This window comes from Struthio camelus, chromosome 1 (genome assembly GCF_040807025.1).
Source record: "Struthio camelus isolate bStrCam1 chromosome 1, bStrCam1.hap1, whole genome shotgun sequence".
Taxonomy (NCBI): Eukaryota; Metazoa; Chordata; class Aves; order Struthioniformes; family Struthionidae; genus Struthio; species Struthio camelus.
The window spans coordinates 205,605,541-205,619,029 of NC_090942.1; the positions used below are offsets into that span (position 1 = coordinate 205,605,541).

The 13,489-nt window shown below is 42.6% G+C and overlaps 1 protein-coding gene across 6 annotated transcripts in view; it reads right to left on the reverse strand.

Annotated features, from left to right (window-relative positions):
• The window catches only part of ATM (ATM serine/threonine kinase), an 86,106-nt gene extending 72,643 nt beyond the window's left edge, over positions 1-13,463 (reverse strand). For 5 of the 6 annotated variants that reach the window (XR_011138708.1, XM_068930325.1, XM_068930323.1 and 2 more), the window contains exons 1-6: positions 13,324-13,463; positions 10,867-10,968; positions 10,672-10,784; positions 9,135-9,280; positions 8,551-8,715; positions 74-239 (exon numbers count right to left, since the gene is read on the reverse strand). Coding sequence is in view for 5 of the 6 variants with exons in the window: in XM_068930325.1 (XP_068786426.1) it covers positions 74-239; positions 8,551-8,715; positions 9,135-9,280; positions 10,672-10,784; positions 10,867-10,938 (662 nt within the window). In the remaining variant the exon portion in view is untranslated. Of the gene's footprint in view, positions 1-73; positions 240-8,550; positions 8,716-9,134; positions 9,281-10,671; positions 10,785-10,866; positions 10,969-11,571; positions 11,701-13,323 lie in introns of those variants that run through there. The other variant, XM_009683797.2, reaches the window with a different exon arrangement.
• Between the last annotated feature and the right edge of the window lie 26 nt (positions 13,464-13,489).

Consider the following 13,489-nt stretch of genomic DNA (forward strand, 5'->3'; position numbering starts at 1 on the left):
TAATCCCAAATACCTGAAAGGAGTTTTTTCTAAAAGTAGGTATTAAGATACAAAAGGAGCACTTGCAACATACCTCACACACTGCATTGCTTTTGAAAAGAAGATAAACATATCAGAACTCAACCCATCAGTTTGGGAGCAATATCCCCTCATAAGTGTGTGAATTATTCTAGCCACCAAAACTCTGTTAATCTTCCCAGAAGGTTCAAGGTATAGTTGCCCATACAGGATCAGCAGCTCTACGAATGTAATAAAAAATGTATATACTTATGTTATAAATTTGCATATATACATCTAAAATATGTCTTTAAGAGGATGACATGAAAAGTACTTTAAGCAAAATATTATATTAAATTTAGAGGGGAAAAAGGCATTCTCACCTGTACGTGATTATTCACAAAAGTTAAGCAGGAAAAAAAAGAAAACAGATGTGGGCTTGTCTACCCTGCAAGGAGAACTACATCCATTCTGAGCTGGCTTACAACCCGCTTCGTGTTACACAGAGCAAAGCAGCTACAGCCATATGGTGGAGTTTTACAACTACTACACTCAGCTCCCATTTGCATAGATTTGTCAGCACAGTAGGCTCCGTTTGTTGTGGAATACACAATAAAAGCAACCGGAAGCAATCAACAGCTACACGTATATTAACAAACAATTTGGTGCAACAGAACAGATCAGCAGATCAAAAGAGTTGGTATTGAGGATCCCCATATTTCCACGTACAGCTCTGATAGTTTACTACAGTCCCCAGAGCCACACATCCATGCCTTGCACATAACTACAAGTTTTCTGAAGGAAAGGCCCCTTCCACAGATTTTTGCTTTCCTATCGCAAGGCCCATTTAGGAATCACCAAACTGTCCTTACATCAGTCTCTCACAGATCACAGTAGCATATCACTGGTCCAACCATCACCAAGGTAAAACCACACATACAAAAGCCTTATTACTGTTTGATTTGTGCCACCTCCAAGTGACACAATACTATCTCTCAGCATACCAGTGGACAATATCCACTGCAAAGCACCACAGCAGGAAGAAATACAGACTTAATCCTATGACATCAGCAGCTATTCTGGGAGGATGCCTTGAATCAATGGCCATCCATCCTCTAAGGCCTCCTCTCCCCAAGAAAAATATAGATAGAACCACCTTTTGGGAATCCTAGCTACTATTACTGCTTTGCTCACAGACAATCCGAGATGAGCTCAAGAGTAGTTGCACCATACGGTCCTTTGGATGCAAAATGACCAGTGATTTCAAAACTTTCAGATAAAGGGGGGGAACCACTGAGGTCTTCTGCCAAGAACTGGTTCCATGCTTTTGCCATGAATGCCATTCATTCCTTGAATGAAGCTTCATGAGCCTGTACTTTTCTTCAATAGAGTGATTATCATCTTCAAAAACCTGAAAACCCTCAGCTGTACTGGCAAGTGGTTCATCAACTAGGGATGAGCAGGCACACCTTGGACAGAGTCAGGATCAAGGCCTTTGAGACCATCTCCCAAAATCTCTTATTTTGAAGAAGAGATTTTTGACTTCATCCTGCAGCTCCTCACTAAGCATGTGGAGGACAAGAAGGTGATCCGCAGTAGTCAGCATGGATTCACCAAACGGAAATCATCCTTGACCAATCTGATTGAGAGCCTTCTCTGCTGGAAGGACAGGCTGCGGAGATGAGGGCAGAGCAGTGGATGTTGTCTCCCTGGACTTCAGCAAGCCTTTTCACACTCTCTCCCACCACATCCTCCTAGGCAAGCTCAGGAAGCACGGGCTGGATGAGTGGACAGGGAGGTGCATTCAGAACTGGCTGGAGGGCACAGCTCCGAGGGTTGTGGTCAGTGGCACAGAGTCCACTTGGAGGCCTGTGGCTAGCGGTGTACCCCAGGGGGCAGTCCTGGGTCCAGTCTTGTTCAATGCATTCATCAGTGACCTGGAGGAAGGCACAGAGTGCACCCTCAGCAAGTGTGCTGAGGATACTAAACTGCGGGGAGAGGCTGACACACCAGAAGGCTGTGCTGCCCTTCAGAGGGACCTGGACAGGCTGGAGAGCTGGGCGGAGAGGAACCTCCTGAAGGTCAACAAAGGCAAGTGCAGGGTCCTGCCCCTCGGGAGGAACAACCCCAGGCACCAGGACAGGCTGGGGGTTGACCTGCTGGCAAGCAGCTCTGCAGAGAAGGACCTGGGACTCCTGGTAGACAACAAGTTGACCATGAGGCAGCAATGTGCCCTTGTGGCCAAGAAGGCCAATGCCGATCCTGGGCTGCATTAGGCAGAGTGTTGCCAGCAGGTGGAGGGAGGGGATCCTGCTCCTCTCCTCAGCCCTGGGGAGGCCTCACCTGGAGTACTGTGTCCAATGCTGGGCTCCCCAGTACAAGAGAGATATGGCACTACTGCAGAGAGTCCAGCAGAGGGCTACCAAGATGATGAGGGGACTGGAGCCTCTCTCCTCTGAAGAAAGGCTGCGAGAGTTGAGGCTGTTCAGCCTGGAGAAGAGCAGGCTCGGGGAGGGATCCCATCAATGCATATAAGTATATGAAGGGAGGGTGTCAAGAGGATGGGGCCAGACTCTTCTCCGTGGTGCCCAGCAACAGGACGAGAGGCAACAGGCACAAACAGAAACGCAGGAAGTTCCACCTGACCACGAGGAAAAACTTTTTTCTTGTGAGGGTGACAGAGCAGTGGAACAGGTTGCCCAGAGAAGTTGTGGAGCCTCCTTCGCTGGAGATATTCAAAACCCGCCTGGATGCGATCCAGAGCAAAGTGCTCTAGAGGACCCTGCTTGAGCAGGGGGGTTGGACTAGACGATGTCCAGAGATCCCTTCCTATCTTGGCCATTGTATGATTCTGTGAATATTCTACATGGGTGATATTGGTGACATCATCCAGGAATTTGATCTCTGTGGATTCCTGAACTGTGGAGGAGCCAGCACAGGACAACAGTGAATAAATAAATTACAGGGGTTCCGCTTTAGTGTCACGCAGGCCTTGGTAGCTTTACGGACATCACGAGTCCTTGTGAGGACTGCCAAAACACTAACATCTTCTATATCTCTGGCCTCAGATGCAACAGAAAATTGGTACCTTCTGCCCAGTGAGCGCTAGGTCATGTGCAGCACTCGTGCGACCGTCAACAATTTAACCACAGTAGCATTGGTTTTACATTCTTACACAGATAGGAACAAACATGTTTCATCTTCCCACTCTACTGGTAGATCTACAGACACTACACAAAGATTTCTGTTCCAGTTAGTAGTTACAAACTGTCTTTTCCTAAAAGATATAAGGGTACAGATATCGTATATACATGAAAAGATATACAGATATATAGATATTTTTTCTGTAAAGATATAAGGGTACAAGAGTCAGTTACAGTGAGGATTTTTGTGTGTATACCCATTTTTATTCTAGTTTAATAATATCTTGTTATTCACTATTATTTTTCAAAATCTTTTCAAATCTTTATATATGCTTGCTTAAGCTCTGTTTCTCTCTCTGGCTTCCTTTTTGTTTCAAACCTTTTACCTTCTTGATATTCCTTCCTGGATTCCTTTTGTTACTTACACACTTGTTTAAAAGAACATTATTGAAACCAACACGTTTATCAGTAGGTTTGGCTTCTTCAAGTTGTCATTCTTTAAAGGATCACTCTATAAAAACAAACAAGCAAGCAAGCAAGCAAACAGAGCTACGAAGGCCATTAGGTTGTTGCAGTGTGGCTTTAACTGTGACTGCTGAGACCACTTCTTTTAAGATGTTAAACTCATCTGTTATTTAAGTTCAAAGTGTTTCTTTAAATTGATTTTTTATCATCAGAGACTTTGCTACTTCTTGAGACATTTTTCAGCCTCCTCTGATTCCTTGTAACAGTATTAGTAATTACAAATGTCAGCTCTGTTTCTTGAGGTCTGGGAATAAATAGGAGATATGGTCTATCTAGTCACTTCCATGGTCCATAATTTTGTCATTTTATTTTTGAAATGCCCTTGCCAGACTCAAGTCTTTCAGATGTACTAAAACAAAACTTGTTTTCTGAGATCTACTATCATGCTTTTAGCAGTGAGTGACATGGGCTACTGGGAAAGTCTCCAGTGAGCTCATACTCATTTCTACCTTGGCTAGAACACATTGGTGCCCCCTACTAGTCTTGTACAAAAGTCCAGTGTAGTCAGTCTACTTGCCACACATCTCAAAATCAGTAGTTTAAATGTCATCTTTCATGCTTTAATATTTTTTATTGTTTAGTTTTTTCCACTAATGCATAAGTTGTATAGACCTTTATAAAGTACTTATAAGTATAATAGCACCTTTAGACAAGTCTACTGCTCAGTCTCTTCTCCAGCATTAGATGGCATCTCGCCCTATATGGCCTCATATTTCATAAGCCTATCAAATTACAAATAATTCCCATTTATGTTCCCAGCCTAGGTCTTTGTTGATTACAGTGATCTGACTGGTTTGGTCTGCTTGGTGGTTGTTGATTTGTTCTTTGCTGGCTCTTTCCTTTGGGATATGGGCACCAAGAAGTAGCACCTGCATACTGGGTTTTTCCAAAACCTGTGTGATGTTTTGCCACACAGGTTAACTCTCCCCCCCCCCAAATAGGCTCCCCTTGTCTCTGTCAATTCCTCTGTTTCTACTGTGTGAGCCAGCCCTGGAAAGTGCTGGTCACCATCCAAGAGTCAGTATAGAGGAATAACTTGGGCTGTTTCCTCTGTAATGCTACTTTGATGGCCAGTCTTATGGCTTGGACTTCTGTAAATTGTGTTGCCTGTCCTTTACCTTAATCCACTTTTATTACCCGTTTGATGAGATTCCAAATGGCAGCTTTCCATCTTCACCAATTGCCAATAATTCAACAAGAACCATTAGCTCTTCTTTCGATAGCTTGTCATTCTAGGGCTTCTTCAGCATGTGGTAACACCTCAGGTGAGGCCCCAAAAATCACAGTCTTCAGGACAATCCATTAATTCTTCCAGCAGGCCTGAATGTCCCTGTTTCCCCCCATTTGAGCCCACTGGGTAATCAGGGCTATCCAGGTAGCACTTCTCACACGGTGAGTTGAGGGCCTTTCATCCTCCAGTGAAGCAGCAACCGACAAGGGGCCTGCAGCAGTTCTGATTCCATTCCCACAATTTCAGATGCTGTCCAGATTCCTTCATAACTGGTGAATATTTCTTCTTCTGACAGGGTATAACTTTCCCTGGATCACTGATAGCCTTGGCTGCAGAAGCCACGTGGTCTTCCTGCAGTCTCTTTGGGTGCTTTCTGCCATAAATTCCATTGGCCTGATTGGTCCCTTTCTGTGACGGGCATCATAGTATCCAAAGATACTTCGACCAGTTCTGACAGGTCAACCTGGCAACCACAGCAACCACATGTGCTACTTGTTTTATCCAGTCAAAGGCTAACTGTTGCTCAGGTCCCTACTCAACTGAGTTCTTCATCCCGGTGTCTTGGCACAGTGGGTTCACAAGCTACCTGTATCTGGGGACTGCATTCATCAAAACCTCACCATTCCAAGATACACTTATGTTTCCTTTTCATCGGTCAGTGGTGCCAATGCTTGATCTTGTCAATCACTTCAGTAGGAATGTGATGGCACCCATCTTGCCCCTTGACACCCGATTTCTTGCATGGGTCTTTTCACCTTATTCCTTTTGATCACAAATCTAGCATTAAGTAAAATTCCAACAGTTTGTTTGCTTTTGTTGTACACCTCTTGGGCAGCGTTTCCCCATACTCTAATGTCACGGATGTACTGTAAGTGTTCTGGGGCATTGCCCTCTTCCAAAACCTTGGATGACAGCGTTGTTATTCTGTCCTTGTGGCAGGTGGTTCTAGGCACGTTGTACTCTTCTCTAGGAAAAGGCAAACTGGGGTTTACACTTAGGTGTCAGGGGAATGGAGAAAAATGCTTTAGCTATGTTGATAGTCACATACCAGCCAGCATTTTTTGCTCTGAGTTCATACTGTAGGTCTAGTATATCTGGTATTGCTTCACTCAAGGGTGATGTTCCCTCAGTCAAATCTTGATAAGCTATCGTTAATCTCCAATCCCCACTCTGTTTTCACACTGGCCAGAGGGCGGTTTTGAAGAGGGAATGGGTTTGAGCAACCACCCCTCGACTTTCCAGCCCTTTGGTAAGACCACGTATGGGACCAAGTCAGCCTCTGTTGATCCAATACCACTGCCAGAGCACCATTTGAATTGCAACCAGCACGTTTAGGTGATGTCTGTAGCAATCCTACCACCGACTCTCCTTTTCAGATGGCAAGCAGTTGAGAGAGTAAAGGGATGTCCTCATTCATTTCCACAGTGGCAATGCAAAATGCCCATCAACGTCTTCATGGATCTTTAAAAAGTTCATTCCTTAAACAGTCAATACCCAAGACGCACGGGATGGCAGGTGCCGTTACCACCTCATGGGGCTTCCAGTTTCCTTCAGCCAGACTGAGTTCAGCCTCTACTACATACAGTTTCCACTGGCCTCTGGTGACACCTTTGACGATGCCACCGTACGCTAACGTGAGCGCTCCTCATCATTTATACGACTTTCAACATTCAGAAGGTCAGAACTTCCAGCAGGTAATAGTGCCTCATGGAGATATTTGCTCGCCAAACCCGATTGCTTTGGGGCAACAGCCAGAATCCATGCTCTAATCTTTGACTCCTGCACCAGATCACCGATTTTATAAAAAGAAAATAGACTTCTCCATTGTACTCCAAGATCTTATAAAGAAGCATTAAGGTGGAAAGGCTAGAAAAGTTTAAGATACCTTTATAAAACTCACATATCCTTCCTTTAATAAAAGCAACTTGTTTCACCTAATGGATTCCTGACTTCCTCTAGATTTATGTCCTTTGGTCCTGCCATACTTCAGTAATTACCTTCCCATGTCCCTTATTATCTAACCTCACAGTTTCTCTTCCCAGACATCCAGCCTCAGTCCATACCTCATAAAGAGACTCAGCTCACTTCCATGTTTCTAAACTACCTCAGACTAGTAAACAATAACTCTTCATGGCTCCTCATGCAACCTGTATTGTACCACGGCTCCTCATGCAACTCAGCCTCAATTTCCCTTCTCTGCCTTCTTCAATATCTGTCTCGGACTTCCCTGGTTTCTTGTCCCATTGCCTTTGTGCCCAACTTCAGTTCTCCCTGAGTACCCAGCTCTTTTTCAGATGCCTTCTCTGATTATTGCTCTGAACTCCAGTTCCCAGCCTCCTTATCCAATCAGTCCACATCCTTGCATTCTGCTCCAGCCTGTAGGTTGACAGCCCCTTTGTACTTTTCCCTTCGCTGGCTCCTAGTGTCAGGCAGTCTCCCCACAGTTTCAGCTTCCCCTTCAACTTCCAGTCCTACCTCCATGGCCAAATGCTATCAACTCCTTTAACCTCCCTGATCCCACTCTCAGCCTCTCTATTCATCCAGTCCCATCTTCTACCCCGAACTGTTCGGTCTCTGTGCTCTGCTAGCCTTCATCACAGTTCTGTTCACCTCCCCCTCCACTCTCACTATAACCACACTCCTCTTCCAAGTTCTTTGCAGGTTCATTTCTATTCTGGAGTTAAGCAACCCTCTTCAAGCTACAGAGCAGATTTTTTTTTTTAATAAATACTTTTCAGAAATCCAAACTCTTGACTGACAACAACTTCTATTGCTATTTGCATAGCACAGTGCTTTGTACTTCTACACTTTCTCCACAATTACACATGCGAGATTGAACAAACTAGACTAAAATTTCTAATTCCTTCTTTTCTCAAGTTACTAATCATCTGTGCTATTACATAAACAAATTAAAATAGATGAGTTGAGAGTTCACTACATGCCAGTTAGATGATTCAAAACATATCCAGCCTGGAGAAGAACATTTATAAGTTAATTGTCTTGGAGTCAAAACCAAATCTCTGAAAAGTAAAAAATTATGTTTGCTTTTTCCCCTAGCAGTGGAGGTTGCACGCCAGACCAACTTTTAAATCTGTTTTAATCTATTTAAACCTTACACGTTCTCATCTTTTCTTTATATGTAGTATTAACATATAACAACGTTGAATCCACGCTTTTTAGGGCCTTCGTGAGCCAATAAAACTCAGATAATAAAATTTAATTTTAGTACATTAACTATATCAAACCTATAGCAGTCAATACCTAATAACAACTTGCCAACAACTGTACACCAAGACCAGTTTTACTGAGACTATTTCTTCTATACAAACTCCATGGATTCGTAATATATGTTATCTCCTGCAGAAAACGTGCATACATATACTCATTGTATAGAAACACTTACGTTTCAGCAGGAAATAGACAAATAATATGCAAAAAGAAGCAAAGCAATAAAGATTAACGATTGATTTTATTTCAGTTGTAAGTCTTCAGGGCTGACCCTACCTTTCTTCATGTGTTTTGTCTCGTACCTCATACAATGTGTAGTACCTCACGCAACAGGGCTTTGCAGTAATAGCATCAGACAACTAAAACCCATCTAAACATACTTTCATAATAGGAAAAGACACTCGTAAGTAGGCTTAAAAATGTTACCTGACCACTGCTGCTGGGATATCTCACACCAGTATCTCCTTACTGAAAGGATATCCTTTAGGAGTATACTACTACAGTCAGCTCCGTAAGCTGCACAACTTGTTGCATCTCTCATGATTTTCAAGACATAATTCAGAAGTTCCTGACACTTCAGTCTGGGTCCTCCTATGTAAAGAAACAAAGTGAGCATTGCAATTAATCCAAAGCTTGCATAACAAACCCGGAATTAATTGCTTGCAAAATGATCATTTCCATATTCACTATTAAAAAAAAAATGCAGTTCAGAAACAGTTTTGCTGGAGATCATATTTTTAAACAAACTGTCTCTAAAAACAAAATTACTTACAAGAAGAGAAAGGATACACCAGTTATAGGCAAAGCAAATAATTAAAAAGGCATTGTCAACATCAACAAGGTAAGTCATACAAAGAACTAATGCAAATAAAGATATTTAATTTGTAAACAACTGAGAGTGGGCAAGATGAACCCCACCCTGACAACTTGCTTCAGAGCAAAAATTCACAGTTGAAAGTAAAGCACCAAATAAAAGAATCAGTGATTCTACATGGACATGTATTACTGACTTTTATTAGCACGTCTGATGAAGTATTTGACCAAACTGCCAATCTCTTGCATCTTTTTCTGTCTGGAAGTTTGCGTTGAAACAGATACATTTGGTTTTGTCAGTCTGAAGCTTTCCATCTCTTTCTGGAAATATTTCTGCAGGACTCTTCAAAAAAAACACCAGAGACATTAATCAAGAATCTGCACGTTTTTGACCTAAGTAAAATAAGTAAACATTGTTTGCACTTAGAATTCAAGTGCTTGCTCATTTAGCAATTCTGATTCTAAAGCTCTGTTAAACACCAAAATACATTACAGCGTAACCATGATAGGAATAGTTTATAAAAGGAGCTGAGATGATCCAGAAGGAACTCGGATAAGAACTGAATATTCCTACATACTTTGCATAATGCTAAACATACAATCCATGATAACGAAAAAAACAATATCGTTATTTATGCTGCGACTTATAGCACAAAATAGTAAGAAATACTTTTTACTGGCTGTATTGGGGAAAACCTTGAAGTCCTTCTGCTTTTAAGCTCACTTACAGTCGACTGGATGTTTTAACTGAATATTTTTGGACTTAATAGATATGCACTTCCTGAAAAAATACAAACCTTCCAGCAGTGTGGAGAAGGTATTATCCATTTATTACAATAACAATTCTCTATCATTTAAAGTTAATATGTAATACAAATAGATTAAACGTTTTACTGGCTTTGTTGCAATTTCTGTAGATTTTCTGGCTTGTTATTTGTATTCAGTTTAGAGTCTGGCCATCTCAAAAGCAACATAAGAAATTTACTGAAAAGTTCTTACAGTATTTTGCTACAGGTGTAAAACAAGACCCATTCAAATGCCATCCAATTAAAAAATATTCTGTAAATCTGCCCAGATGCCAATCTGTAAAAACTAATACTTCAGACACACTTTAATATGAAAACTGCAGTGGGCCCAACTGCTCTAAAAACTTATCCCGCTCCCACTCAGTCCAATCTTGTAGTACACCTAAAGCAATTATATCAAAGATGGGCCTCTACAAACCTCACAGCATGACCTCTTTAGCTTATAAGGCACAGTCCTTCTGCTGTGTCTTGAAGAATTCAGTTACAGAAAAATTTTAAATGAGATACTTAAAATCGACATATGAACTATAAATTGAAAGTCAGATGCAGAGGATATTTTTCAGTAACAGAAAGTAACTATTATTTTTGCAAGAAAAGCTAACCACCTATTAACAATCAGTTTCTCAGGAGACGGTTCTAGTGTTTGTACATTTACAACGTGCTGTGTGCCCCTGCATCTTCTGTAAGTGGAAAGTGTTGTACTCAGATGATTGATGCATTATTTGGCTATTTTAGATTTATTTCTTTTAGAGAGTAACATAAGTCATTTCTTGACTGACAAGAAGCCTCAATCAATCCGCAGGAAGATAAGCATTTAAATAAGCCTGATAAACAAAATAGTGATGTTCCATGCAAGAAACATGACCTTTCACCAAAAAAAAAAAAAAAAGAAGAAAAATGCTTTGCTCTGGACAGTAAAAGAACCTACCCAAATACAGCATCCCAGCTGAGTTGCTTTGCTTGTTTAGAATCAGAATTCCGGTCCAGTTGGAGAACTGTTTCAGAATCACGGAGCAGTCGCTTGAAATTTTCAATTTCTTTCTGAAAATGTATTTCAGGAAAAAAAAGGTTATTAATCATTCCCTTCATTGAGAATGATATATACCAGAAGAAACCTTATTACCCTTCGCTCTGTAGCTTTATCATTCTCAAGGTGACGGCAACAAACGAGCAGATCATGTAACACAAGACTCATGGTTCAGTTTAACAGGACAGTCATTTGCATCTGCAAACAGAAAAAAAGGATGAAATAAATTATTTTATTTAACACAGAGCCAAGTCAATCAGTTCAAAATTTTGAATTTTCAATATATTGCATTTCCATGTCAAATACAACAGCTTTACTTCACTCAAAAGCTCATTCCTCTCTGGGTTGGTGCTATTGCTCACAAGACAGAAGTAGAAAGTGTCATGTCAAGAATGCAATCTATTCCGAAGAGCAGTAGTTGTGGACAAAAACAGAAAAGGGTCCTTTCACATGACTGACTTCCTTCTTTTTAAGGCTAATGAAAGAGCAGAGAGTCGATGAGACAATACAGACTGAAACATGAACGGTAATGAGAACACACTCGGCTCTATGTCATTTTAATCAGGCAAACAGCACTAACTTTCAGGACATAGCAGTTATCAGAAGCACTTTTAACCTGATGAGGAAAAGGCAGCTCTTTGAAAATAAAACTTTCTTCCACTCTAACCTTCTCTATTATACAGCTATGCACCATTATATTTACAAATGCCTCTGGACTCCAAATACCACAAGATGCTCAAATATCAACGACAGGAGAAAAATACTTTTTTGCTTCTATTACTACTTAAGATTATGCCCTACCTCTTTTAACATACGTCCGAATCAGATCAACCTTACATTTCTGGTTTCCAGAAAATTATGTTGACGCAGATCATGACAATGAAATTGTATGCAGCGTCCATGCTTCTCCTTGTACCCTTTCCCTTAAACTAGCCTCAGGACAAACTCTTATCTGAAAAACAGAGATGGACATGCTGGAAGTAACACCAAGCATATGCTGCTGAAGCTGCAGTATGAAGCTGAGAACTGGCATACATGATGCACATCACTGGCCCCGGAACACTTAAGTAAGAATATATAAATAACCATTTAGCTGAATAAGGCAGTTAAAACTTTAAAGATCTACCGTCTTATACAAACATCATCTTGCTTTCATCTTCTTTGGATTCAACAGAGATCACGCTGAGACAAATGGGTTTCTTCATATATGTCTGGAAACCACATTTTAATAGCAAATTATTTTGACTGCTTTATAATCCACGTGATTACTTTGACCGCATTAAAAACCGAGGTGAGGAGAAAAAGGACAGAAGAGTTGACCAATCTGTGGAATAACCAGGGGCAGGGGTCCCTGACATATACCCTTCCCAAAGCAAAAACAAAACAGCAGATTTCAAATGTTTGACGTTTATGCCATCTATACAGCGCATCACAGGAAAAAAAAATACTGAGCACGTTCTTTGACAAAAGGTCAAACTTGACAGATAGTCCTGTGCATAAAACTCTGAATATTGAGAGCTCTTGTTCCTCTAGAAGAGTTCGAACCTCTGTCTTTAATCCCCTAAGATCATCTTTCCATCTTATCACAGTGCTAGGATTTATGGGAACATCACGACTTGAATGGCCTTTTTCCTGTCACATATTCATGTGCCCACCTTCCTGTTCTCTTCCTTGTAAATCTGTGTCTTAAAGGTGACCAGAACTGAGAACTCAAGACAACCGTGAAACACAACGTTAAGGCACCACCATGTAGTAGTGGCAGCTAGCAGCTAAGATGGATGGAGACAGTCAACACGGAAATGGAGCTGAGTAAACATGACCAGAAAGGGATGGTGGCTAGTTAGGTATTGAGGAAAAGGAACCTATGGCAAGCTTGAAAGGCCTGCTCTGGCGTACAACTAAGCTCAGTTAAGCAAGGAAGCATTCCTCTACTAACTTGCTACTTATGCCGAAAATAACCGAAAGCAAGAAACAACATTTCACATGCTAAAGGCTTCTAAAACATTGATGGGATGAAAAATTAAGGGTTGACTGAGAACTGTGGCAACACGGGGTTGTATGTTGTAGGGACTGGGGCTCAAGAAGAAAGAGGGCCGCGTCTTCTTTTACTGGCATTTAAAGGTATTTTAACTACCATGACAACAACAGTGACAAGTTCCTAACACTGTACGCACTTGCCGTTTCTCTTTGCAGCCCAGTCGCCAACTACCAAATCATGACGGCACTCATCCCCTTTCAAAAAAAAAAAAAAATACCTGGGACAAGTGGGACAAGGAAGGAGCCCTTTAAAAACAGCAGACACGCACCGAGCGCTCCTCACCGAGCTACGCTACAGCGGCCCAACCGCCACCTCGCGGGTAACCACAGCCGACCACCCCAGCCCGCCGCCAGGCGAGCGCCGGGCCGCCGCCGCCGCCCGCTGCCTCCCCGCCGCCCGCCACCCGCCGCGCGGGCCGCCCCTCAGCACCCGCGCGGGGACCGCGCCTCGAGCAGCCCCTCAGCCGGGGCGGGGGCAGGCATCGGGAGGGCACGGACGGGCAGGAGCAGGCCCACCTCTGAGCGGCGTCAGGGGAGCGCAGCGCAGCGCGGGCGCGCGGCGGCGGCTTAACGGCCGGCGGCGGCGCGCGCCCCCCTCGCGGCGGCGGCGGCGGGCGAGGAGAGGAGAGGAGAGGAGAGGAGAGGAGCGCAGCGCAGCGCACGTGTGGGCGGCGGCAGCGGC